Here is a 27,216-nt window from a genome sequence, read left to right on the forward strand (position 1 = left end):
AAATTAAGAAAGCTGCATATGCGGACGAAGCGCGCTTAGCATCTGACATACGGGGGTCTTGCGTCTGTTTCTAGGCGTAGGACACGTTTTGTGTTTTAATCAGTAGTTCGTAAACCAAATACAACTTGCTGCCTGTGCAGTGTATTGTCTGGTTTGACTGCTACGCACGGTGCGTTGCTGGCGTTGCATGCTTGAAGGCTACCCACTCTGAAACGAAACGTACCAGGCTGATCTCCCGGCATGCACCACCAGTGGCCGACGTCGTCCACGTCGCAAATGTTTACGTTGAGTTGTGTTGTGTTAAAAAGAGTAGCATTAGTGTACCTCACTCGATGATTCCCAGGCACCTGCGAATGCTGTCCGTCGTTTCGTCGCTAGATTTAAATGATGCAGTCTTTCTGGGAGCGCAAGCGGCCGCCTTTGATATGGTATTTGTGCCGCTCTTTCGTCGGCGCCTGTCGTCATGCCTAAACACACGCCTACCGAAAGCGGTCGTCAGCGTGTATCGTTGATTGCCGAGGAAAGTGTTGAACATCTGCCGCGAGGGAGTTTGTTTTGTTTGTTTCCCTGGATATGATAGACTGCTGGTTCGTAAAACAAATCTGCTTCGTGCTTGACAAGTATCGTCGTATTTTTACTTCTTTCTAAACCTTGCTTTAGCTCGCGCTCGCTGCCCTAGATTCGAAGAGTTTGCATGGACTTCTTGCTCATGCAGTACAGTTTCTAATGACCCGCTGTTAAGAGAGAATGGAAACGCTTGCGTCTATCGGCTAGCCTCGTACAAGTCGGAAAAGCCACGGCTCTGCTCGCGAGCACGCGCCGTGTGGATGAAAAAAGAAAACAAAGTAGAACGCTTCGAAGGGCTGAATCCATTGCCGACGAAGCGCTGTGTAACGTAGGTGCTCAATTTCTTTTTTCCATATTTGTTCTATTTCACGCTCCACTTGCAGTGAAGTTCGGGCAACATGAACACGGCCGTCATCATGAGGAATTCGAAAGTCCGTACATTTTTGTACGTGCTTTTAGGATGCTGTATGTTGTTCACGGTGTTCGTCTTGTCTTCCACGCACACCAAGTTAAAAGATTCACAGGAATCGAACGGCAAGTGCCAGCAGCAGAGGGACTCGCTGTCTGCCCAGCTCCAAGGTGGATATGCATATTCCTTGCTCTCTTGTTGCACCGAGACTGTTCTTTAAACTTTTCGTTTATCAATGACATATATCGTTCCTTTTCTGCTTACGCCACGGTGGCTGTGCATGTGCGTGTGCTTTTTCAATTTTGTTTTAACGAACAGTTTTGAGCATAGTGTGTTCACGCCTACTTTGATTTCACAACCATCTGAACTGTTTAGCAGCTTCCCTATTCGGTATTGTTTTACTGCCTGTTTAATACTTCTACCTCGAACAGTACATTGTGCATAGAGGTTTACGTAGCTGATGAAGTGTATAGCGCATTACGGATCTATTATTTTTGTTGCACAGTTCAAGCAGAAGTTTTCTTTTTCTCTTGAGTTGGTTGACCAATGCAAGTAATCATGATTAGAAAGAGTCGTTTTGCTCTCCCAGTCTCACCTGATGTGAACTTTAGTTATTGAATTTTATTTAGCGTGCCGTGATCCAAGCAGAAATCGTTCAAACAGAGGAGTCATTTAATTGAAAACATGTAGGCAACAAAGGCTGCAATTCCACTAATTTCCCCAAGTCCATGGTGCACAGTCAGCATGTTCATGCTGATTTAATGTACGTTTGATTTGCCTGCACCACCTGAACCAGTTCATGAGGTGCTGTACCCTGCCATTCGTTTCAGGAGTGCAGCAATGGCACCATCTTAACCACACCCTTTGTTTTGAAAGGTGCAGAGCAGGTTCACGTTTTTGCTGCACTCTCTCTACTATTGGTGGCAACTTGGTGCAGACGTACATATGTGAAGCAGCAGTGCAGCAGACGACACAGCACGGATGTGAAAGTGCAGTTAAAATCCCACTTGTGTGTGTCTGCCGTATCTGTGCTAGCGTGGGTGTGTTTACGCCTCAGAAGCCGATCACCCCAGCAGGTCAGGACTTCTCCAACTTACGCAGTCCATTCATATTAGTCGGACAAACCCTAACACCTGCACAACGTCTGCACCTTGGCATTCATTTCGAGGGTACGTTCGATTCGCCTGCACCACTTGAACCAGTTCGCGAGGTGCTGCACCCTGCCATTCGTTTCAGCGGTGCAGCAATGGCGCCTGCAGAACCACGACGTTTGTTTCAAAAGGTGCAGGAAAGGTGCAGGGCTGGTTCATGGTTTTGCTGAACCCGCTCCACTGTCGGTGCCGACTTGGTGCAGGCATACAGGTGCGAAGCAGTGGCGCAGCAGACGACGCAGCACACGGGCGCGAGCGCCGTTAAGACCCCGCTTACGCACGTCTGATGTGTCTACGCAACTGTGGTGTGTATTTACACCCCAGAAACCGATCATACCTGCAGTTCAGGAACTCTCAAACTTACGCACTCTGTGCACATTAGTCTGACATAGCATAACGCTTACACCGCGTCTGCACCTTTGCATTCGTTTTGAGTGATTCGCTGGACCTGGACCTCCGGTATCGAGCTGCACAATTTATGAACTTCTCAACAGCCACTGTGAACTGGTTCACAGTGGTGCAGGCAAATTGAACTGACCTTTAGTTCAGCCTTGTGAAGAACTGCTGCTGCACTGCCATAGTTAAACACTTGTTTCTTATGTGGCTGTGGTATCAAATGTATGGGTGACCTAGCTGTTCTTTTCATTTATAGCTTTTACTTGTAGAGCACTGTCATGAGATTTCTGGCTGTGTAACTAGGGGGAGAAAAAAAAAAGCTGTCTGAACCATTTTAAGTTTTGTGATTGGCTCAGGTATCCCTTAGTTAGCTGATGGGCTTTCTAGTGTACTTTGCAAATGTACTGAATGACTTGCTGCATACATTTTTTGTCTTAAATGTTATAGTATGAAGTACAGTTGAGATTTTATGCAGATTGCTTATGTGCAGACATGCGTCACTTACCTAGAATGCTTGAGCACTGTGCTCCCAAGTAAATAGCAATACTAAAGCCGCATCTAGGTTCAGGATACCGTGCTGAAGACTTGTGTTATGGGTCCAGGTGACTGCTGTTGCTCACAAGCCTTCTTTTAAACTAAGTGGCAACACAAAAATTACTGCTTACCTCATCTTGTGGCTCACCAGTCAAGCGCTCTAGGCAAGCATGCGACTCATCATACTTCTGGCCACCATGTTTCTTAACATAATGGATTTTCATTGGTGCTTGATATGTGCTTCCTGACTCCTTGACCGCCTTCTTTTCTTTTTACAGTTGTTTATGAGCACAAAAGTCGTTTGGAAAAAACACTACAACTGGAAACAACGGATAGGAAGAAAGCTGAGGATGGTAATAATTTCTTGTTATAATTGCTATATTAGCCTTCAGCCACACATTATATTGAATCAAGTACACAATACAATATTTAATTCTGCTTCTAAATTACCTACATTTGCCATCAATATGTAGCTTAAGTAAACATTAAAAATTGTTAAGACTGCTAACTTCACCTTTTATATTGGTGGAACTTATGCTAAACATGAGTATTATGCTTTTTCTGCTGTAGAAAGAGACCTGGTTGTTGATACAGCCTCAGTGTAGTAGTTTTGCATGTCAATTGTTGGAACTTTCCACCAGCACATTGCATTTCTTGTTTGTTTTATCTTGGCCTGCAACTGCTTCATTTTGCACTATGGGATTATAGATACTGTTCGAATTGCAAAATATTCAAATCGAATCGAATATGAATATTCGAGAAAAAATTCCCTGGAACATTAAATAGAATAGTTCCAATAAAAAAAAAAGTGATAATTTTTGTGAACTTTGCTCAGCAACAAATGGCTTGTTTACATATTTTGAACTGCATGTCAGGTCACCTGAGAAGCTTGTAAATAGGAAACAAAGGAAAATATGATATCTGATGCACAATGACAGTATTGCAAAAAATAGCTCGTCACCAGATACATGTAATAGAGTGGAGTGGTCGTTGACCGAAATAAGGGCAGCACTACAGCACTGCTTATATTTTTGAAGTATTTCAAACACGGTGAGGTCGGCCAAGTAAAAAGTTGCCTTGTCTAAATAGAAAGAGCGAATTCGTAGGCTGCCTTAGGAGAGACATGCGTGCAAATTCAACGACTGGTAACTGTTGTACATAAGTGAATTCTCCGTGCGTTCACTTATGAACTGGATCGTCTGTGCAACATCCACGGTTATCCTGAACCAGACTCATTCATTTGCACCAGTGTTTCTCCCGAGTCTGCAAGAACTGTTGTTTTTCCTTATACTATTAAAATGAAGTGAATATTCTACAGTATTGAATAGGGAATTCTCAAATTGAATATGAATTGAATAGGGAGGACTACCCGCCGTGGTTGCTCAGTGGCCATGGTGTTAGGCTGCTCAGCACAAGGTCGCGGGATCAAATCCCGGCCACGGCGGCCGCATTTCGATGGGGGCAAAATGCGAAAACACCCGTGTACTTAGATTTAGGTGCACGTTAAGAACCCCAAGTGGTCGAAATTTCCGGAGTCCTCCACTACGGCGTGCCTCATAATCAGAAAGTGGCTTTGGCATGTAAAACCCCATAATTTAATTTAATTTTTTAATAGGGAAGACTATTTGATTTGTACTCGAAATTTAGAATTTTACACATCCCTACAGAAAACATAAAATTGTTTTCCAATAATCTTAGCTTGGCGCAATTAAATGAGTGGCTTACTTCATCAGATTTTGCAAAGTGTGCTCAACGTCTGTTAATGGTATCTTGTGTTTCCCTTTTTCAAATTTCTTTTTACAGCTGTAAAGACTCTCAGAGATCAGGCAGAAAGAGATCGGGTAAGGCACTTTCATTGCCTGAAGCAGCATTGCATCTTAGTTGTGCACCTTACACAGCTAGTTCTGTGGAACTTGTGACATCTTCAAAGAGCAGCCATACATGAGGATTTGTACATGTTTAAAAATTTGACATATTTTGTTTGTTTAATAGCTGTGCTGCTGTACTTTCTCGCATATTTCGGGCCATGCAGTTTTTTACATCAAATCTTTTGTTGCTTTTCATTTTATAATTCAGACTTCTTTTTTTTTTTTTGGCTATCACACTGGTTCTCAATGGCAAATACTAGTCAACTGCTATCATGAAAGAATGATACATGAGACAGAAAAGGTTTTTCTAGGGATATGCTGCATGCACTGTTTTTGCACCACTTGTGTGGCAGGTTATCATGTGGACTCCTCATCTTTACCCAGTATTGTTAACCCTTTATTGATAAGTGTTACCTACCAAAACTTACCCCTCCCCCCCCTCCCCCCCGAAAAAGTTTCTTGCCGAGTTTTAGTATTGAGTACAAATTTTATAACTAAATGTCTTCAAGCAACACTGAATTGCAGGCTGCAAGTGTTGTTTGTTGGTTTAGAGCAGTAACAGAGGATGAGATAAAAGTTTGGCATGCAACTCTATTTTTTTTTTTTTTTGAAGCGCGGTCAGAGGTGACAGATCAATGCAAATCTCCAGCATCAGTGGTGTCACACAAGTGATGTAAAGGAAATGAACTGTACACCTATGAATAAAGGGAAAATGAGACATCCACCCTTTCGTAGCAATTGCTACAAAGGAAACCCATACGGGTTCCTCGAAAGAAAAGCCTCATGGTACACCTATGGTTCACATACGATGAGAGCTTTCTGTACTAATTCTAAGCAAAGCCTTAGGTGGCTTGGGACGAAGCCCACTTTTAGTTTTCTGCCTGGTGTTTTCTCCTATAGCTGAAAAAAGTTTCCACAGCATATTTATATTGTTACGTAGGAAGACGCCGACCAAAAGCTATATACAAGTATATTTACAAGGCAATACGCCGCACTTGGCCAAGAGGCAACAGCCCGTGCTAGCATCTAATCGTCTTCGTCGTCGTCTTCACCCTGCTCGCCTCTTTGTCATCGTAAATACTGTTCCGTAGCAATATTTTTATTGATTATGCTTATTCTTGATGTGCTTTTCACATTTAGATAGAAAATAAACATTTTTTAGGAGTGCTCTCATATGTGCTCTCATATGTGCTCTCATAAAGGGCTAAGGAAAACACATTTTTCAAGCATATCATTTACACGACGTGCTGAATACAGGAAAGCGAAGCTTCCAGTAAAACAGAAGTCAGACCCAAAGCCCAGTCCTCAGAAACCTAACTGTTATCATTCACCATGGAAAAACAGTGCAGATGACGGTACTAGAGAGTACTTTGATGGGACAGATGCACTCTCTGGACCTCTCGGATGCGCACATCTCTGGTCGGGAAGGTTTTGCTATGTTGAATAAAAGTCATGTATCCCAGCTTTTAACTCTCATCCTGATTGATTGGTCTGTTTTCTTGTCAGGAGCTAATTTTCAAACCTATCATAATAGATCTCTGAAAATAAACCAGTCTTGTTCTTGTGCATCTGCTGTGCAAGTGTTATGAGGAAGGAAAGAGGCGAAATGAAAAAAAAAAAATTGTTCTCAATTGCATGACATGACGATGTGTCATAAGAAAATTTAGGCAGGTACAGACCCGCTGCAGTTGCTGGCATAGACAACATAGACAGTATGCGATGGCACTGTTGACAGTAGCAATGGCCGACTGGGGTTGCCGGCTTTTTCCTGGCCCATAGGAATACAAGGAACCAAGAAGGTTCAAATTTAATTTCTCATTATGAAATGCAGTTATGAAGAGCACATTTTGTGTGAAAATTCCTCTTACATTTTAGAAGAGCTTGCAAAGCAAACCAACAGCCCTTTCAAACCAAATGTATTTTTAAAGCTTTGTTGTAGTGGCAGAACCAATACTCCCAATGTGCCCACCCTGTTGGAAGACCAGTCGACAAGCACTCCAAAGCATTTATGATGGCCAAATAATGCAGACATTTTGTTAACAGCTGCCCAGCGCATGTCTCAACAACTGTTGCAAAATGTCAACATTAACGCAGCTGATTTGGGAATATATTAGTAGGCAGTAGCACAAAATAATAATTATGTGCTGAATGCAGCGGAGCGTAGCATGCAACATACGTACATGCGCCAGACGAGACAAAACAGGAACAGTAATAAAATCGCTTCAAATTTCTGGGATATTCTATTATTCACAGGGCATGGCATTACACGCTGGCAAGGCACAGTGTTAAAGCAGTTATACTCTACCTTGTTTTTTGAAACTGTATGTCATCAAAACAGGTATTTTTAGCTTGTACTTTGCTGATACATAGATATTTTTGATGAGGATGAACACTACGCTGATCTGCACCAAGGCGTTGACGAAATATAAATTAATACTACTCGTGACACAGCAATGTATATATTGGCCAAGTCATACAAGCTAACAAAATAGGAAGGGAAATTCAATGCACTTCGTATCAAGTGTGCTGTACTCATCGATGAATAAGCGTAAAATCTAAAGAAAATAAAACTGACAGCGTATGTATCCAAAGAGCCCTAACTACTTGCTGCCACAAACACATTTTGTTCTTGCTCGCTGATGCACTATGAAAACAGTGCACATATTTGCCATAGGAAGCAACAAAAACAAAAGCAGACTCTCAAACACTTCTGTAAAGAGCACACTTGTAATGATGCTGGTGACCATCAGATGATGATAGTTCCTTTGCTACAATTCAACAGGATCTCGGCACACTCTTAGGTCATTTTTCTTCGTCGGCTAGATGAGCAACGGCACAAACAACACGAAGCTGCCCAAGCACAAGCAGTAACTGGTGGTCTTCATTGTTTCCCTGTTGGTTTCATATTTGTGCAGTCAACCATTTACGGTACGGATAAAATTTAGCCAGAGCTCAACCTTTAGGGATGTTTCGTTCATGTTATTCAGGTGGTGGTGCACATGCAATTTGGTGGTGGGAGATTCATTGTAGAGGGGATGGGTAAAGATTCGTTTAATGTTATGTAATTATGAAACATGTGTATTGTATAAATGGTGCGAGATGTAAGATTCATGTTATATATACGAGGACACACCTAAGTGGTGTTGAAAGAAGCAGAATAATTTATTTTAGGAAGATTGGTAAGGTTGTTAATATCTGTAAATCATGAAATGTATGTACATTTGTACAGATTTGAAAGAGACTGAAACATTCGGTGTTCGGGCACGCAATAAGAAGTGCCACATGGTAACATATCACTATTCTTTTTTTTTTTTATTGCGCATTTTGATTTTGGGTTCAATAGAGAGAAGTGAAAAAGCCACTGCTGAAGCTTTTCATGGGTGTGCCATGTACTGCAGCTGCTCTCTCTCTCTCACGCGCTTCCTTCTGAACAAGCTGTGCCATCCCCCTACTTTTGCATGGCCTCTGAGATTGCACCGCTGCATGTTAACACTGAAAATTAATGCCTCGTTTTCATGCCCATGATCGCGATGGAGGGGATGTGGCATTGGGCTGCTGTGCTCTGTGACGCAGGTTCAATACCAACTAATACCGAAATTCTATGTCTTTCTTTTTATTTGAAAGACTGTCATAGTAAAGAGGCTAAAGCACGGCACAAACCTCCAAGCAGGGGAAGTAGGCTAGGTGTGCTAATCATATTACAAAGGTGTTTCCTCGACATCTCTGGGACTTTGTGTAAGGAGAAGTAAAGAGTGTTAGAAAGCAAAGCGTATTGTGTTTTTGTTTACTTTCTGTCACAAGGACAGAAGTGTAGTGCAGCTATGCCCTTGGCGCTGCCATCTGCTGTTTCGATAAATGCTGCTTTATGGTCATTAAATCGTTAAAGGAAACTCTTTCGCTGTGTTGCAATTGGTGCGATGTTAATGAAGAATATCAGCAGGCTTATTGCCAGAGTTGGGCTCCAAACGTTTCTCTCTTAGCTTTAGTTGGCACTCTTGTAGGTGTATGCTGCTACTGCTTTTTATTTTTCACCAAAATTTCCTTTGTAAAAAAGCATGCTGGCATTGAACAATGGGCATAATTTTAAATTGCTATCTTTGGTGCTAACCTGGTGCATTTTGGGTAAATGTAAGTCATGAAACAAGAGGCGATCACTGAACTTAACTGTAGCTTACGATGGCTGGCACAAACGCCCCAGCTCTCTGCGCAGATGTGTAAACTTGCAACGGGTTGTCTGCTACTGTCAGCTAGCCTACCACCTTGCAGGAAGTAAAACCAAGTTTATCCTCAGAAACTTAGCTTTAATAGACCAATTTCCTCATTTTCACATGGATGGTGTTGGGTTGTTAGTTTTATTACATAAATACTTAATTTAATTTCTTAAAACTTTGATTGGTGGTTGTTTTTATCTGCGAGTTAACCAGCATGAAATCATGGCAGCACCTAACGGTAAAAATGTGGCACCATGTTTTGAGTACAGGCAACCAATTTTTGTTTGTCATTAATCTATTACATTTACCATTCAAAAGGTGTACCTAGGCTATGGGAGACACTATAGCAGAGGACAACTGGTAATTTCTGATAACCAGGAGTTGTTCTTTCTCATGGTGACTTGCACTCTGTTATACTGAGGGATAAAGAGTTGTTAAATGTAACTGCATTTATGTAGAGGGTGATTAAAAAATGACCCAGTTTTATTCAGTCACTCTTTCCCGCTATTAAGTACATGCATAACATTCATTCACTTGACAGTGAGCTTGTATTTCCACAGGCTGATGCTCGAGAGAAGATCAAAAGCTTGCAGAAGGACCTGATAGAGTTGCAGGCAAGTGTTTACCTAGCGAGGCTGATTTCCTAACCACACATTCCGAGAACCTCTAAACGGACATATCGATGCATGCAGGTGTGAGCTAGTGTGTGAGTGCTTATAAGCGTGGTTCTTTATAAGCGAATTTACTCAGATGCAAATATGAAAAAAAATTTTGCCTTTAATGCTTCGAATTTCCCAGTTATTCTTACGTCACTGATTCCAATACCATTGCCAGAGAACTGTGTTAAGTTCACATGAAATTAATGTTTAAACACCCATCAAGACATTGAGCATACTTCTTAATCAGAACATTGCATGGAAGGAATGTGCCCATATACTCAATGTTACAGAAGGGTAGGGACCATACCTTGATGCTTCATTAGGTAAAGTGACTCTTCTGCTTATTTGTAGCTGCATTATTGTACTTTGAAATGGGGAAACAGCAGAACCCATAAAAAAGACAAAGCTAAAGAATGCAATTGTGCCATTGAAAATGTTTCATTTCTTCATATGCAGAACAGCTCTTTTGTTGTGACAAAATAATAATTTTAGTTACATGTACAAGCATAAATTCATACATCGATAAAAGTACACCATGCAGGATAGACTCAACTAAACCTTAGGCCTCGCAAACTGAAGATAAACCACGAGCGCTCTCTCAATTTGGTATTCATTCTGGCGAATGCCACTTTTGTATGCAAGCTATGGCTGGCTATGCATCAGTAATGTGCTGCCAGCAATGCTAAATGCCCTGGCTTTGGAAAATATACATGCAACACTCACTTCTAACGATTTGTTTGTAGCAGTTGGAGATGACCTGTGTCATGTGATGTAATCTAAGTCGGATCACTCAAAGACTTCTGTCATATCAAAAAACCATCGTAGCTTTAACTTGCACACATTTTATTTTTTATGTTTCTTGAAATTTCTGTCTCAGTGAAGCACTATAGCTCACATTCTCCAGAGAATTGTGGTGTTAGCTCAAATGTAACACAAACTCCAGGGACTTATGATTGGCCCATGCACCTTACAAATGAGGTTGCTTCGACATCATATACTGAAATTGTAAACGAAATGCATTCTATTATGCACATCAGCAGCACCATAAAACATTACTATGGATTGTAATTAAACAACAAAGATTGCTGTGGATCAGCCCGGTGTTACACCAACTCCAGGATTTGCCCCTCACATGCCCTTGGCAGCTGCAGGTGTGGGTGGTGATTTCATGTTGTCTTGTTTAGGGGGCTTTTGGTGTCGGCACCACACTCTCATTTCCTGTGTGTGCTTGTTAGGCTTGCTCCCCTATCGTAACACTTTGTAACAGTGCTGTGTCCATCCATTCTTTGCGATCGCATAAGTTATGTGGCTTGCCTCAATAATGGAATACCAGCTTGCCCAGCAAACCATACTTGCATTGCGAATTGTGTTGCTGCATGTTTTTCTTAAGGGAATACATCTACTTAGGACAGGTAGTGACCGCGGATCCGGATCATGAGATTGAAATATTGAGAATGTAAGGAGGTTTATTGGACGAGTCCAACAAACAGGCGGTAGCTCGGTACAGTAGGTTGGGAGAACAAGATGGTGGTGTTCAAGCGCCGATCTTGTGCCCTCCGCTCTTGATGATGGTCGGGACGTCATTATCTTCCTTTCTTCATTACAATTGCCCCTGTCGAGAAAGGTGGAGCCATCCTGGCGATCTAACAGGTGGGGACAAGAGGGTCGGTACGGCTTGAGGCGGTCTACGTGAACAACATCACGTCTACGTCGATCACTGTCGCTGTGCAGCGTAAGAGGTTCAATGATGTAGTTTACGGGCGAAGTACGCTCGATGACGCGGTAGGGATGACGCGGTAATTTGGGAGTAGTTTGGACGACAAGCCAGGGGCGCAGGGTGGTACAAGCAGCCACACAAGTGCTCCAGGAGCGAATGTTGCGGCAGAAGAGTGGTCATCATCGCGGGCGTTTTTCTGGCGTTGTTGGTCGGCTGTAGTAAAGCGCTTGGCTAGTTGTCAGCAATCTGCAGCGTAACGGGCGGCTTCCGACACGGGCGTGCACTCTGAAGCATCTGGTGCGTATGGCAGCAACGTGTCGATAGTGTGTGTTGGTTGGCGACCGTACAGAAGGAAGAAGGGGGAATACCCGGTCGTGACTTGCGTAGCAGTGTTGTACGCGTATGTTGCAAATGGAAGAACCAGGTCCCAGTTTGACTGATCAGAGGCAACATGTGTCGCAAGCATGTCGCCCAGTGTCCGAATAAACCGCTCATTGAGACCGTTCGTCTGAGGGTGGTAGGCAGTACATGTCCGATGTACAATGTTGCACTGGTGGAGAAGTGCTTGGATTACATCAGAGAGAAATATGTGGCGACGGTCAGTGAGGAGTTCGCGAGGAGGACCGTGTCGAAGCAAAAAACGCTTGAGGATGAAAGAGGCGACGTCCTGTGCTGTCGCCGTGGGAAGAGCAGCGGTTTCGGCGTATCGTGTAAGGTGGTCGACAGCAATGATAGCCCATCGGTTTCCGCCGTGGCCACAGGTAAAGGTCCATAAAGGTTAATTCCAACGCGGTGGAATGGGCGGTCTGGGCAAGGAAGGGGCTGTAATCAACCTGCGGCAGGATGCGGTGTTTTTTTTCGTCGCTGACACTCGTGGCAGCCGCGAATGAACTTGCGGACAAAGCGAAACATTCCGCGCCAGTAGTACCTTTTGCGTAAGCGTTCATAGGTCTTGAAGACACCACCGTGAGCACACTGTGGGTCGGAGTGAAAGGACACGCAGATTGTAGAGCGCCGCGTTCTGGGGATAACTAGGAGCCACTTCCTACCATCTGGCGACTAGTTGCGCCGGTACAAGAGGCCATCACGGATGCTGAAGTGCGAAGCTTGGCGTCGCAGTGTTCGAGTGGTCGAAAGGGTGGGTGCCTCGGATAAAACGTCAAGAAGCGAAGCGATCCAGGGATCGTGGCGCGGTGCAGAGGAGACGGTGGCGACGTCAAGAGCTGACAATGGGTGGTCTATAGTGGATATGGACGCAATTTCGGTGGATAGTGGTGACTGCGACAGTGCATCAGCATCGGCATGCTTGCGTCCGGAACTATATATAACACAGATGTCAAACTCTTGAAGTCGGAAGAGCCCAGCGGGCAAGGCGACCTGATGGTTCCTTCAACGAAGACAACCAACATAATGCATGATGGTCCGTAACTACATCAAACGTGTGGCCATATAAGTAAGGGCAGAACTTGGCAAGCGCACAGACTATTGCCAAGCATTCTTTCTCGGTGACGCTATAGTTTGACTCAGCCTTGGTGAGCGTTCTGCTGGTGTATGCGACGACATACTCTGCGAACCCAGGCTTTTGTTGTGCGAGAACAGCACCGAGGCCGACACCACTGGCGTCTGTGTGTACCTCAGTTGTGGCCGTAGGATCGTAGTGGCACAGTATAGGTGCTGATGTCAGGAGACGGCGAAGGGTGGAGAAGGCTTGGTCACACTCAGAAGACCATGACGAAAGATTGGAGGCGCTGCTTAAAAGTTGGGTCAAAGGCGCAACTATAGAGGCGAAGTTGCGCACAAACTGACGAAAGTAGGAGCATTACCCTATGAAGCTTCGTAACTGCTTTAGAGTCGTCGGTTTGGGGAAGTCGGTCACTGCACATATTTTAGCCGGGTCCGGAAGCACACCGTCCTTTGACACGACGTGACCGAGAATTGTAAGTTTTCGCGCAGCAAAGCGGCACTTCTTGAGATTTAGTTGCAACTGAGCGTTCCTCAGACACGTCAGGACATGGTTGAGGTGTTCCAGATGGGTTGCGAAATCTGGCGCAAAGACGACAATGTCGTCGAGGTAGCAGAGACATGTGCCACTTCAAACCCCACAGAAGTTAGTCCATCATGCGATCGAAGGTGGCAGGCGCATTGCAGAGGCCGAAGGGCACGACATTGAATTCATATAGACTGTCAGGCGTGACGAAGGTTGCCTTTGAACGGTCGGCCTCTGCTACAGGCACCTGCCAATACCCGGAACGCAAATCTAACGATGAAAAAAACTCGGCACCTTGTAGGCAATCAAGGCAATAAGAATGGGCTGGGGTGCGTTTGGCAGGCATTTTCAGATCATGAACAGCAGGTTGCCATTATCCCTCAAGAGAAAAGCTTATAACAGCTGTGTATTGCCAGTACTCAGGTACGAGGCAGAAACCTGGAGGCTTACGAAAAAGGTTCTACTTAAATTGAGCACGACGCAACAAGGCATGGAAAGAAGAATGATGGGTGTAACGTTAAGGGATAAGAAAAGAGCAGATTGGGTGAGGGAACAAACGCGAGTTAATGACATCTTAGTTGAAATAAAAAAAAAAAGAAATGGGGGCGTGGGCAGGACATGTAATGAGGAGGGAAGATAACCGATGGTCATGAACGGTTACGGACTGGATTCCAAGGGAAGGGAAGCGTAGCAGGGGGCGGCAGAAAGTTAGGTTGGCGGATGAGATTAGGAAGCTTGCAGGGACAACATGGCCACAATTAATACATGACCAGGGTAGTTGGAGAAGTATGGGAGGGGCCTTTGCCCTGCAGTGGGCGTAACCAGGCTCATGATGATGATCGTTTTTCTTTGCATGGCACTGAATGTAAAGTGGCACTTCCATAGCATCGTGTTTAGTTGTTGCATAATGGCTAAATGTAATTAAGGAGCTGCGGGAAAGCAGTCATAGCTTTCTTTTTTATACATTTAGCTAAAGCCTACATCATGTTGTTTTTGTACCTATAGGTGTTGGGCAAGCTGCAACAGCTCTCTTGGATGCATTTAGTTAAAGATTTACTTTTTGCCCTATTTAAAATGTAATATCAAAAGGTTTCGTATTTACAATACTTGTAATTTTTTTTAATTAAAAAATATTTGCACAATATTGCTTTCCTTGCTTACTGGTGGTAATTTCTCGTTGTTGTCATAGTGATCAGTGCCAGGTCAAGCTACTTCCTTGCGACTTTTCTTCCAGCTTTCATTTTTTTCACAATGTATTGTCATAGGGGAAAATAAACTGCTTTGATTTGATTTGATTTATTAGGTATAAGAGTTCAGAATAATATATCACAACACAGAACTTTTGTGGTGCAAAATTCATGACATCTACTCCAGGATGCACGATAGACATCTGCAGGTCGCGTAAAGGCAGGCCAAGTCAAGACTTTGACTTGGATGAATTGATTCATACTTAATGAGATCAAAGCATGACTGGGACGAAGACAGGAGATTTCAAAACCAGCTATACTAGTTGGCAACCTTTTGTGGCAATCAAAGAAAAGCTATGGAACCGAAGCACACATGTGACAGGGCTCCTGAAAATACGCCCACCAGTGTATCGGAATGGAATGAAAATCGAAACGAAAAACAAACAAACAAAAAATTGCCCAGAATGAGAATGTAACAGAAACATTATTTATTATTTTGTTTTGGGGTGAAACCGAAATATTTTTGATTGGTTTTTGGCTCAAGGGGGAAGTCCACAACCCGAAACAACTGACTTCAGGCAACTTCAAAAACTAAAACGAAAAAAAAAGTTTTTGCCCAGAACAAAAACGGAACCAAAAAATTATTTATTATTTTGTCCTGGTGTGAAACCGAAATATTTTTGAGTGCTTTTCAGCCCAAGGGTAAAGTCCGCAATCCAAAACAACCGACTTCAGGCAATGTCAGAATTAGTGTGTATATTTCAGGTAGGGATAGTGCGAGCGATAGCCGGTCGAGCATTCCACTAATATAAGCCTCATCTAAGCTGTAATTTCCATGGAAGGTTGTCTGCGAGTAGGGTGCTGTGTTTTTGTGTTCTCCTGTCTTTGTCCAATTTGCAAAACTACAAGTAGCAGCGCAAGAAAAAATTTGGAGGACGCATAAGCTTCGTCTTTAAGAGTGGAACGCGATAACATTCAAAGATCCCTGAGTGCTTCTCACGCTTCCCGGAAACTGCAGCTTACATAACCATAATTTTTACCTGGAAACGCTGGCGGTGAATACTGTGCAGAAAGGCGAGCTTTGTGGTTCTTCTTTTTTTTTGATGGCATGCAAGGAATTGAGGGGGCCGTGCCGTTCCTACTAAGACGGACCTTAAACGGCAGCTGGAAAATGCTAGCTCGGTAAAAGGGGCCTGTGTTTGAGTTTCCATGTAACAGAGTTACGTTTTCTTGTATATTCAAATTACACTCCGACGCTATCGTGTGTAGGTTGTGTGTAAATCATACTTTATGATTTTGCTAATGCATTTTACTTTGAGAAATTCAATTACATCAGTAACTTCTTTACGCTACACAGAGGGCCTGCATGGTTGGTTACGTGTGGTTGGGTATGCGTAGTTGGGAATGAATATTCATGAAAAGATGGTTGATGCTGGATGCAGGGCGCCAGACGCCGACGCTGGATTTTCTTCGACACGGGGTCCTTAATGGTATTGCATTAAAAGATTGCTCCTCCACATGCTCTTTCAGTAGGCAGTGCCTTTGCGCAGCAACAATGTCTCCTGCAAGCAAATTATTTCTAAAGGAATTTGCAAAAACAATAGTTAGAGCTGGCTTAAAATACGAAACCATTACATGCATACTGCTTTCCTCCTGCAGAGTCTCATGATTATTGCTATGGCATGTATCTGGTCATAAACAAATATTTGAAGAAAATTTTGAATATTCAATTCTCGAATTAAACACTAGCCATACACGACCGTTTAATTTGTATTCAGCATTTTAACTACTGCGGCGACTCACTGGCAACGGTGTCTTCCTGGTCTGATTTCTGCCCAATGCTGTCCGGGGCGGTGGCTACGCTCTGATGGAGGCAGGGTGCCAGTGTGCATGTGTACCGTCACAAGGGGTCAACCCACATTCCGAGTCCTGCACTATGGCACACCTCATAGACCCTGTGGTGCCTCGTGATGTTACACCTGGTTAGCCACATCAATCATCATCAAAATTGGCTCACCCATATGGTGATATTAAAAAAAAGTAGACTGTTGTAGTAGTCTGCTTGTAGTGTTGTAGAATGGAGGCTACTTTAAAAAAAATACTTTTGTAATATCTGAAGGGCTTGAATCTGTTGTAAGAATATCTGGAACAATATTTGAAACAGCGATTGTATGAATATATTTATTGTCAGTGTTCACTGGTAAATCCTGAAAAATACCTGCCAATTTCAGGGTTTAGAATTCAGTGTTGTCGTAAGAAAGGTGAAGTGAGGAAATTTTTATTACTAGGATTTTGTTTTTCTCTAATTTATTTCGGTATAACATAGAACAGTGCTCGTTTGATGAACTTGTACATATATTTTGAGTTTTTGAGTTTTTGAATATAGTTGCCTTTATGTGCTTTCACAAAACGTTATCCTTCAGCACACTGCATATAGCTTATTTATTGGAAGCCAATGGGTTAGGTTTGGATAACACTTTTAGCACCAGCGTACGAGGACAGAAGGGAGGCATTGACAACATGATGTGCTGTCAAAGTCTCCCTTCTGTCCTCGTCCGCTGGTACTAAAAATGTTATCCAAGTTAGAGTAACAATATGATCACCATACAGCAGGTTAGGTTTGGGTTTCGAATGACAGAGAGTTGAGATAGTTCGCAGGGACTCATGTTAAAAAATGTTAGTTGTGCTCGCTAGGCATTCTCTTGTGTCTATGTCTGCATGCCTAACTTTTTTCTAATATAAGTTATGTTTGCGAATAGCACTTGCATTCACCATGGTCCTGCCTGTACTGCAGTTTTGGCTCAGTTAGTCTAACCAGGCTTTGAGAGCATTAGAAACGTGATTAAGTAAACTTCTGCAGTGGTAATTAAAAATATGGCATCACATTTTTTAACAAGATGTTGAGCAAATGTCCACTTGTGCTCCAGTGTGCTTTACGTGATGCTGAGTGCCTTAGAAATGTGGCTGAATTGTGTGAGAATGTGTGCAGTAGCAATAACAAATATGGCTTCAATTTTCTTCTATAGAATGTTACCTCACAAAACTTCAGTCAAAATGCCTCAGAACATGCAGTAAGTCTGAGCAGACCTTGTCTGCAGTGTGGTGTTTTAATGTGTGCTGTGCTGGGGATTTATGTGCTGCTATCGCTGTGTGCCTTGAGTGGTCTGATGCATGCTTGTTTACTAACTGTAGAACGTCATTGTGCAGGCAAGCCTCAGTACATCGAACTTGGATTTTGCCACATGCCAAACCAATTCATATGATTGGGATGCTGCAACAAATGTATTCAAAATTGGTGTATCAGTGTTCTGGCAGAATCTGCATATTCTACTGACCTATTAGGCGGAAACATTGGGGCTATGAGTGATGGAATGGATAATGATGGGCATAATATTAAGAGACATGAAGATATGGATTATAGGGCTAACACAGGTATCTGATGTCCTATTTATGACTAAGAAGAAAAGTTGGTCAGGTCGGGTAATGCCCTCAGACCCTGAGGTGTGCCAAAGGAAGATAACATAGTCAAGGGCGACTGATGACTAGGTGATGCAAAAAAGCATAGGCTGGAGTTCACTGATTCAATACAGGGATCCCTGCATATCACTGGCAAAGGCCTTCATTTCGCAGTGGACATGGATGATGTATAGTGCAATAGAATTTGGCTTTATGAAGCAAAAAATACAGTAGCTTGAACGTATTGTATGGCTGAGCTGCTCTGAATCTTGGCTACTAAATACTGTGTCCCCGCAGGGTGATCAAATGCCTACAATGCTTCTCTTTGCTGTCTTGTGGCACTTGAGTGAGCCTTGCACGCTTTCTTTTGGCAGATTGCAAATTGTGCTGTCTCAACTACCAGGCCACCCGCCTTCATGCTTCTTGTGCATGTTTCCAGTCAGTGAACCAAAGGATGACCGCAAAGTACCTTCCTAAGCCAAGTTCCTGGAATGATAGTTGTAGTAGTAGTAGAAAACATTTTATTCAAGAAGTTGACAAGAGAGTTGCTTGCTGTGTGCCTGAGTGGCAGACCCTTGTCCAGGACGCCATTGGAGATAGCCACTGCCCGGGTGTGCACCTCCAAGGAGTGTTGAGCTTCCAAGGTAGAACAGCCGAGCAGGTACTCCTTCCCAAGCCTCTCTAGGATTGGGAAAGGGGATGAGAAAGAGAAAGAGAGTGGAGTTGCAGGGCACGAAGCCACGATGTGAAAGGCGTTGGCAAGGACCTGACAAGTCAGGCACATGCCAGAGATTTCCGGCATGAAGTGCTAGATGACCACCGGACTAAGGAAAGTATTGGTCTGAAGGTGGCATAGTATTCGTTCGTCTGCTTTCACTACACCGCGTGCGGGGTCAGGGTAGAGTTAGCGTGAAGTGCGATAATGCGAAATATTGCGGTAGCATGTTAGGCCAGATTTGCCAGGATCCGACTCAGAACATAGAGGGGCAGTGGCCTGGAGGAGAGAAATGCGGGCAGCGGCATTTGCTGCCTCGTTGCCAGGAATACCTCTGTGGTCAAAGTGCCAGGAGGTGGTCAGAAGGAGGTGAGCTGCCAGCGGGGCGATGGAACCCTGGATGTATCGAGAACAGGCTTTGCGTGAATCTTTCAAGGTAGTGTGAGTGGTGGGCTGGGAGGTGGCCAAAGCGATGGCAGCCTCCTCTACATGACTTGCAGTGTCTGCTCTAAAGGAGAGGCCATCGACGTGGTGACGCTCTGTGATCACAGCGCCCGTGAAGTGATCCGAAGGGGAAGGGCCCGAGACGTTTACATAGAATACGCCGGGGCGATTGGAGTGGTGTGCCTGAAGGGCACCAGCACGCACTTGCCTGCGACCAGGGTGTTGTTCTGGATGCATGTCGCAGGGGGGGAGTGGCTCCACCCATAGCTTCTGACGCCAGATTTCCGGTATTACAGAGGGAGGGACCAAGTCAGAGGTTGTGTTGAGGCCAAGTCTGTGTAGCAGGTGGCACCCAGTAGGCGTCTGCTACAGATGATTGAGTTTGTTGACGCGATGGGCTTCCCGCAGCTCCGCGAAGGAGTTGTACGCCTCCAGGGCTGTGAAGCAGCGATTGTGCATGTAGTGGTGAAGAATATCCAGCTGGTGTTTATTGTGACGATGCAGGTGAAGGCAGGATGAGGTGTAGAGGACCCAACTGGTCACAAACACTTGGGCCAACCAGAGGAAATGGGTGCCTCAGAGGCTGCCACACTTGATAGAGACCCGCCAAATCGTACGGCTCACTTGTTCATTGGTGCGTCGGAGAGCAGCTATGGTACCCTTAGGGTCCAGGGAGGACGAGAGGTGAAACCAGAGAATTCGAAGGTCCTGGACCGTCGGGACGGGGCTGGACAAGAGAGAAATTTGTGGTGGCAGTAGGCAGGAGATCAATAGAAGGGCCGATTTGGCTGAGGAACACTCCAGGCCTTAAAGGGAAGCTGAAAGGTTTTCCAGAAAAAATGAGTGAACATGTGTACATAATGGTTTTCAACCCTCCGAATTCAAATATCGTATCGAAATTGAGCGAAAGAAAGCGCAAATATATTTTATTTCGACAAAAAGTGCAGCAGCGGATACGCCCAGCTCGAGCGTCTCATTTCCGCCTGTGATTGGTCGGGCGCCTCGTGACGTCAACTCTAGTGACCGACCGCTGCCGCTACACATGAAGTGCGGTGCCAGGTAGTTTGGTGCTGTAATAGAAAATTAAGAGGTAATGGAAAATTTAGAGAGACTGCGTTTTCCTGAGGAGTTCGGCATTACTCCCTACATGTACGAGCCGATTGCGAAGAGCCGGCCTCTCGAAGGAGCAAACGATGCTGGTGCGAGCAGTGCTTTCGACGCGAACGAAAGCGAAGTCTTGGGATCTCCTTGTGTTTAAAATGCTCTTTGGTGAGTATGTTTTTTGCAAAGCGATCTAGTGATCTCGCCGATCTTTCGCCGATCTAGTGAGCTCGTTTCCGGTCAAACAACTGTAGTGTTGTGTTCCTGCATGCCTCCTCGTGGAACGTAAGCGGGGATGCGATCTTTGGCATTTGTGCGCTGTCCAAAGCTGTCGGCAGTCTACAAAGACGGTTTAAACGCGTGAAAAGCTTCCCGGTTCATGCAGTACGTGTAGTGACCTTCATCTGTGCGCCATCCGCACACTACTCGTAACCGAATTCGTAAAGGCGGCGAATTCCGTCGGCTACGTGAGACGGTCGGTTTCTCGCTGTGCGCGAGAGAAGGGGGGAGCGTAGCGTCCTGGCGTGCGCCGGCTTTCCAGCACATGCAAACTCTACATTTGCACTGCGTTATGGTAGCTGCATGCAGGCTGTTTTACAACACACGTGCAAATAGAAAATTCGCGGCGCTTTGCTACAAAACCTGCGTCAAGGGCGGGAGATAAACATGCACCTTCCGTTCAGCGTGCTAACACGAAGGAGCTCGCAGTAAATCAAAATCCAGGTTTGGGCGAGTTCGTGTATTCATAAGGCCTTCCAACACCAGTTATCATCAGTCAGTCCGCACTCGTGCCGTCTTTGTCTTCGTTGCTCCGATCATGTTGCGCTGCGTTTAGAAAGCCTGCTAGTGGCAAGTAGTCCTCTCTCATTCTGTGGCCATATACAGCAACTGCGCAGGCCGAATTGCAGGGCTGGCCGTATACTACCACTCTACATACACGCAGACGCACCAACAAAGGAATGCAGGGTCGATCGAAGCAGATTACGATGGCACGCACGCAGAAACAAGCACAGTCAGGCACGGTCGCTTAGGCTGCGAAGGAACAAAACACTAGAGTTGACGTCACAACACCGCGGTTTCCGGTCTCCGCTCGCATCGTCAGCGTCAGCAGCAGCGCGCGGCATTCGACGGGGGGCGGAGCTACAGCGCAATTTTAACCGACGATTACGTCGCTCCTAATAGAAAAAAAACCCCCAAATTTTACCTACATGGTTTATAAGGTTCCCGCATCCGTATATGAGCGTCTTATTGAATTCGACAGACTCTTCAGCTTCCCTTTAAGAAGCGGCCTAAGTGTGCACAAGAAGGGTCGCCTGTTGTAGACATTCCTCAATTTGAGCCGGAGAGCCGGTGTTGGTCCAAATTATAATATCAGCATAGAGTGCATGGTGTATCCCCTCGACCTAGTGCAGGAGGGAGGGGAGGTTCAGCATGGCCAAGTTGAAGCGGAGGGGTGACAAGATTGCTCCTTGAGGCGTACCCTGTGTGCCAGTGGATACGGTCCGCGTTCGGTGGAATCAAGGCAGAGGAAGATAGCGCGATGAGAAAGAAACGTGCGGATGCAGTCGAAAGTCTGTTCGCAGTCTGTGGTGGAAAGGTTAGCGAGAATGCTACTATGTTTGACATTGCCAAACGTGCCTCAAAGATTGAGAGCGAAAACGGCTTTGTCATTGTGGCACATTGAAGTCGGCTCTGTGACGATTGTGGTGGAGCTGGAGCAAGATGTCCTGTGCTGACAGATACGGGTGAAAGCCAAACATTCTGTTGGCAAAGGTCACCCTGGTAGGCGGAAAGGCGTTCATGGGCCATAGTCTCCATGAATTCACCGGCGCAAGAGGTGAGAGAGATGGGTCTCAAGGCCTCAATGCTAACAGGCTTGCCCGGCTTTGGGATGAATGTGACCAGCAAAGTGATCCATTCTGATGAGAGCGGCGAGCCGTCCCAAACCGAGCTAATGAGGTGGAGCAGCGACGTGGTTTGCTTTCATTTCTCAGAGTGGCTCGTAGGCCTGTATTGAAAGTTGAGATATCTAAATATCAAGCGCTTGCTTCGTGTTTGAGGGGAGAATTATATGCTCATCTGTCTTCTCTTCTCCAAACATTCAACTTTGTTTTTCAAATAATGAAGTAGATGGAACTTGTTCCCCAGTCGTTAGTTTGATGTACTGAGGTTTGGCTAATTTTTTTATGGAAGAGAGGGCAGCCAATTGATTTGCTACCGCATGGGTGCTAAGCCTCCACTCATTGCTTTGCACATATGGTGCAATAGATAACAAGTGTGACCATGCTACAAGTGTGACGCTTTATCTGAAGCACTTCAGAGTGTGCCTAGTCAAGCTTCACTTACAGCATCAGCAAGCTATGGCACTTACTGCAGTCTCCTGCAGACATAGGTAGGAGGGTGACGCTGCGCAGAAACACACAGTATGGGTGGCAACATTGCTGACCGTCAATAAGCAATATCCACTTCTAGTGCTGTGTATACAATTATGCATGCTAAGATAGTGCATCAAAAAAAAAAAAGCACTGCTGAAAATAATAAAACGTTATAAGCATCTTGAGACACTTCTGATTGGACCTGGGCTGCCAGTTTGAATAATACGTATGAAGTGTTATAGTAAAACAGGTTGGGAGGTAGATAATCCTTTAGTACTGGGGTTACTGCACTAAGACACACAGACAACAGAAGTGAAAAGGACAAGACATGCACAGTCCTGTCCTTTTCTATTTTTATTGTCCATGTGTCTTAGCGTAGTAACCCCAGTATCACAAGACGAACTTCCACCAATTAGCCCAGCTTGCCGCTCTACTGGGAGGTAGATGTCTGGATGTTTGCTCTTGGTATTGGTATATGCCATCATGTAATAAGTTTACTTCTTTCATTATTTTTCCATGTATTAAATTCAGCATGTATTTCAAGCAACTGCATGTGTGCTTTCTGAATATCCCAGATGTCAAATAGTTCGTGTTCTCGTATCTGATGTCGATGTAGAGTTCTCACACAGAGTCCATATTCTCTAAACTTTACAAAACTAATTGAAGCTCATCTATTCTGCAACAGTATGCTTTTAATGATTCCAAAGATGCAAGAAATGTGTTGGAATATCATTATCACTGGGCAGAATTAATTAGTGCCCGAAGGAGTTATAGGAAGCTGTCTATCTAAGCAGGCTTCTCTATACAGCTGGAAACCTCCTCTAAGATGGCGATTCTCATGTTGCCAGTGTACAAGGCATGGGATGCCTGGGCATTTCTTCCTCTCTCCTTGCTTTTAGCAAGAGAGCCATAACTAGTTCTTTCGTTTTAGCATATGGGGTCCTTTATCATTGTTTAGCCATGTAGAGAACCCTGCTTGTGTGACTTTGGCTATGATCTAGTCAGCTCCAGGTTGCCTATTGTGCTGTCAACAACAGTGCCTATGCACAGAGATGCGGTATGCACATGTATAGTAACATTCACTGACCATCACAGCAGCACCTTTTTAAAGCGAAGCTTTCTTTGCCTTTTCCTTCGACTTTCCCGCTTCTGCTGCTGTCTTGCATGCTGCATTGGGTGTGGTTCAGAGCAGGTATATAAATTTAAGGAGCATGGCAGAGAAGAAAGGAGACACGAGAAACTCGTTTGGCCTTTGCACCATGTCGAATGTGCACAATACCCTCTGGAGCTCCCTGGGCTCGCAGTTCCTATATAAGGGGGGGGGGGGGATAAAGAAAAGGTCACGTGAGAAGGCATGGAAACACTACTACTAGACACAACAGCGGTTAAGTGGAAACAGGATATACTTAAGTTCAAGGTATGGTACAGTATGTTTCTGCTATTTCAGAAAAATAAACACCATGCAAGTATGTCAAGTGGACAACTTAAGTGGGACATGCAGAAGCAGAGCCACATTAATTAAATCGCACTGCAGGGTCTAGGCAACACTATGGAAGCGGTAGCACATCAAATCAACACTTCTCTGCCCCTGTGGTAGCTTCGAGGCTATATGATTGCTCGAGGTTGCGGATTTGACCTCGACCGCAATAGCCTCATTTCGATAGAGGCGAAATAAAGAAACGCTCGTGCACTTAGATTTAAGGACACGTTAAGAGAACACCATGGTGTCAAAATTTATCTGGAGCCCATCACTACAGCGTGCCTCATAATCCGATCGTGGTTTTGGCACGTACTGTGCCATAATTCAATTAAAGTTTAATACTTCTGCCACGATGCGATGTGCCAGGGGAAGCAATGACAATGCTCAAACCTCTCAGAGGTTATGGAATATGGTGCACAACAATGCCTCAAGCAAACACCTCTTCCTGTGAGTTCTGTATACTAACAGACCAACAGAAACGGTTTTATGCAAGGTAACATATAACTTCAATTCATTACTCTCGTTTTGAACTGAATGTTGAAGAAATTAAACATTTGCCATCAACATCTCTGCTAATTATTGTCGATCAAAGCAAACAGCACAGAAAGCTTCATGTACATCAGTTGCTGCAGTGCATGGGATCTGCATAATTTCACCTTTCTTCTATCTACTAGATTCAAAATCTTTCACTCCTTTTTAATGATGGCATGAAACCATAGTGAATGTGATGGGCATGGCATTAAAGGCAGGTCATAAGACAGAGTGGGAGAACAAGACTCAAATTTGGAACAAGTTAAAGATGTGAATTGTTGTCAAAGAATTAAGCATTCATGTTTAAAAATGTTGTGGTTGCATTTATTAGGCTAATATCTGCTTTCTCTCTTCATTTACAATGCTGGGTGTTGTCTGAAGCTTCTGCACAGAACTATGTTGGGTGGGAATTGAGTGATGGGATGGAATTGCGGTACAAAAATGGCATTGGAGCTGAATCCTTACCTACTTTGTCATTTGTATCATTATTTTTAAGGCTTCACAAACAGAAGAGTTCAAGAACCTCAAGGCCAGCTTTGACACCCTTCATCAGGAGAAAGAAAAGGTTGACAATGAGTTGGCTAACCACGTTGCCTTGCTTCAACAGGAGAGGGACTCCAAGACAAAGTTGGCGAGTGAGTTGTAGCTTTTTACACTCAATGTCATCAAGAATTTCCTTCGCAGTGCCAATAGGCCAGACATGCCAGCCAAGAATTCGCTATGATGTTATCGGCAAATTCTACACTGTAGATTTCTAATGCACAGTTTGTCAGTTGTCAACATTTCTCATTTTTTTGTGTGTTTACCATTTTGTTTTTCATCTGTGTGGCACTGGATTGGCTCAGCATATAGGTGTGCAGTGACACCTTAGTCAGAACTTGCGTGGTGTGCACTCATGGGTGGAGCCAGGATTTTTCTGCTGTGAGGTGGGCAAAGGAGAGCACTTCATGGTGCTGGGAGGAGGAAACATTGGGGCATCCCTACAACATTTTGCCACCATTTAATAATCCTTGTGTGCACTTTTTGTGCGAAGCATGCATGAGGAGTGTGTAGCCTGTGTCAATGTCTCAAGTGAATGTGTCTTGAAGAACGTGGTGGGGAGTGGGAGAATAACTTCCTAGCAGGTCTGCCCTGACTGACATAAGTTCGGGAGGCTCTCTTGGTTGCCCTTCTGTCCTCGTAGCATTTGCCACTCATTTCTTTATGCATCCTATATTTGCACCAATACCTTTCGCTTGACATAGGCACCATCTAAAAGCCACAGCATATATTTTTGCATGTTCTTTCTCCTTTCTCATTTGTTAAAAAAGTGCCACAAGCTTTTTTTGATCTTTCACAACACTATGACTGCAAGCACTTGAAGTCAGCTGTGAGGTTTCTCCCATGCATCTGGGGTGGCCTGCCATGACAATAGACTGTCCTTTAACTTTAACATAGTCACACTCATTATTCTGTCGATTTCTTAATCTCATTCTGGCATTTGTGAGGCCCAGTGACCTTTGATAATAAGCCTGTTTGGCATTTCGTGTATGTGACTATTGATTCTTCCTGAAAATTTACATAGTATACTGCAATGGATACGAAAGGCAGGTACAAAAAGAAAGAAGACGAAAAGAACGAAGAGTTTTAGAGGCCGGACTGTGCCGACCAGTTCCGTTCAACAACTGAGAGATGCGCGTCTTTTCGCCGGAAGATCGGATGAAGACGTTGAGGAATGGCTCATCCTTTGTGATCGGATGAGTGCCGCCAGCAAGTGGAACAGTGCTTTTCAGCGTTCGAATCTCGTGTTCTTTCTAACGGATACTGTGTTGGTGTGGTTCGACAATCGCGAGGAAACGTTCACAACATGGGGCAGATTTGTTTTGGAAATCAAAGAGCGATTTGGTGACTCCGCGACGAAAAAGAAAAGGGCAGAACAGACACTACTGCAGTGCACGCAAGTGCCAGGCGAAACGTGCACGACTTACATTGAGGCAGTAATAAAACTGAATGGGATGGTGCACTCTGGAATGTTTGAGGAAGATAAAGTCGGGCGCATCCTAAAAGGAATTGCTGAAGATGTTTACAGTTTCCTCATCGCAAAAGACACCCTGGCTTCTGTCGCCGACATCATTCGGCACTGTCGCACTTTCGAGCAACTGAAGACGAAGCGCATCACGCTGGAGTTTAGCCATCACGCTGGAGGCTAGCCAATGTGACAACAGTTGCAAGCGTGGACAGCAACCAGCACCTTGATCTTGCATCAACAATCCAACAAATAGCTTGGGAAGAGCTCAGCCTGCATGCGCAACTGACACACCCAGGCACTCATAGCTTCCACCTACCACCAGATTTCGAGCCAAACGTGGCATCCTTCTCCTTGTATCCTGCAGTGAGAGGCACGGAGGATTATGAACTCACGCCCCGACAGCAGCCACGTCTCTACGAC

At 44.5% G+C, this 27,216-nt stretch overlaps 1 protein-coding gene across 10 annotated transcripts in view; it reads left to right on the plus strand.

Annotated features, from left to right (window-relative positions):
- The first annotated feature begins 229 nt into the window (after positions 1-229).
- The window catches only part of LOC142575174 (uncharacterized), a 97,798-nt gene continuing 70,811 nt past the window's right edge, over positions 230-27,216 (plus strand). For 3 of the 10 annotated variants that reach the window (XM_075684262.1, XM_075684264.1, XM_075684263.1), the window contains exons 1-7: positions 230-428; positions 951-1,146; positions 3,336-3,410; positions 4,861-4,898; positions 9,697-9,750; positions 17,713-17,757; positions 25,285-25,423. In XM_075684262.1, coding sequence (XP_075540377.1) covers positions 966-1,146; positions 3,336-3,410; positions 4,861-4,898; positions 9,697-9,750; positions 17,713-17,757; positions 25,285-25,423 — 532 coding nt within the window. In that variant the 5' untranslated portion in view covers positions 230-428; positions 951-965. The other 7 variants (XM_075684258.1, XM_075684265.1, XM_075684267.1 and 4 more) reach the window with 5 other exon arrangements.

Source organism: Dermacentor variabilis, chromosome 3, assembly GCF_050947875.1.
Source record: "Dermacentor variabilis isolate Ectoservices chromosome 3, ASM5094787v1, whole genome shotgun sequence".
In the NCBI taxonomy this organism is placed as follows: Eukaryota; Metazoa; Arthropoda; class Arachnida; order Ixodida; family Ixodidae; genus Dermacentor; species Dermacentor variabilis.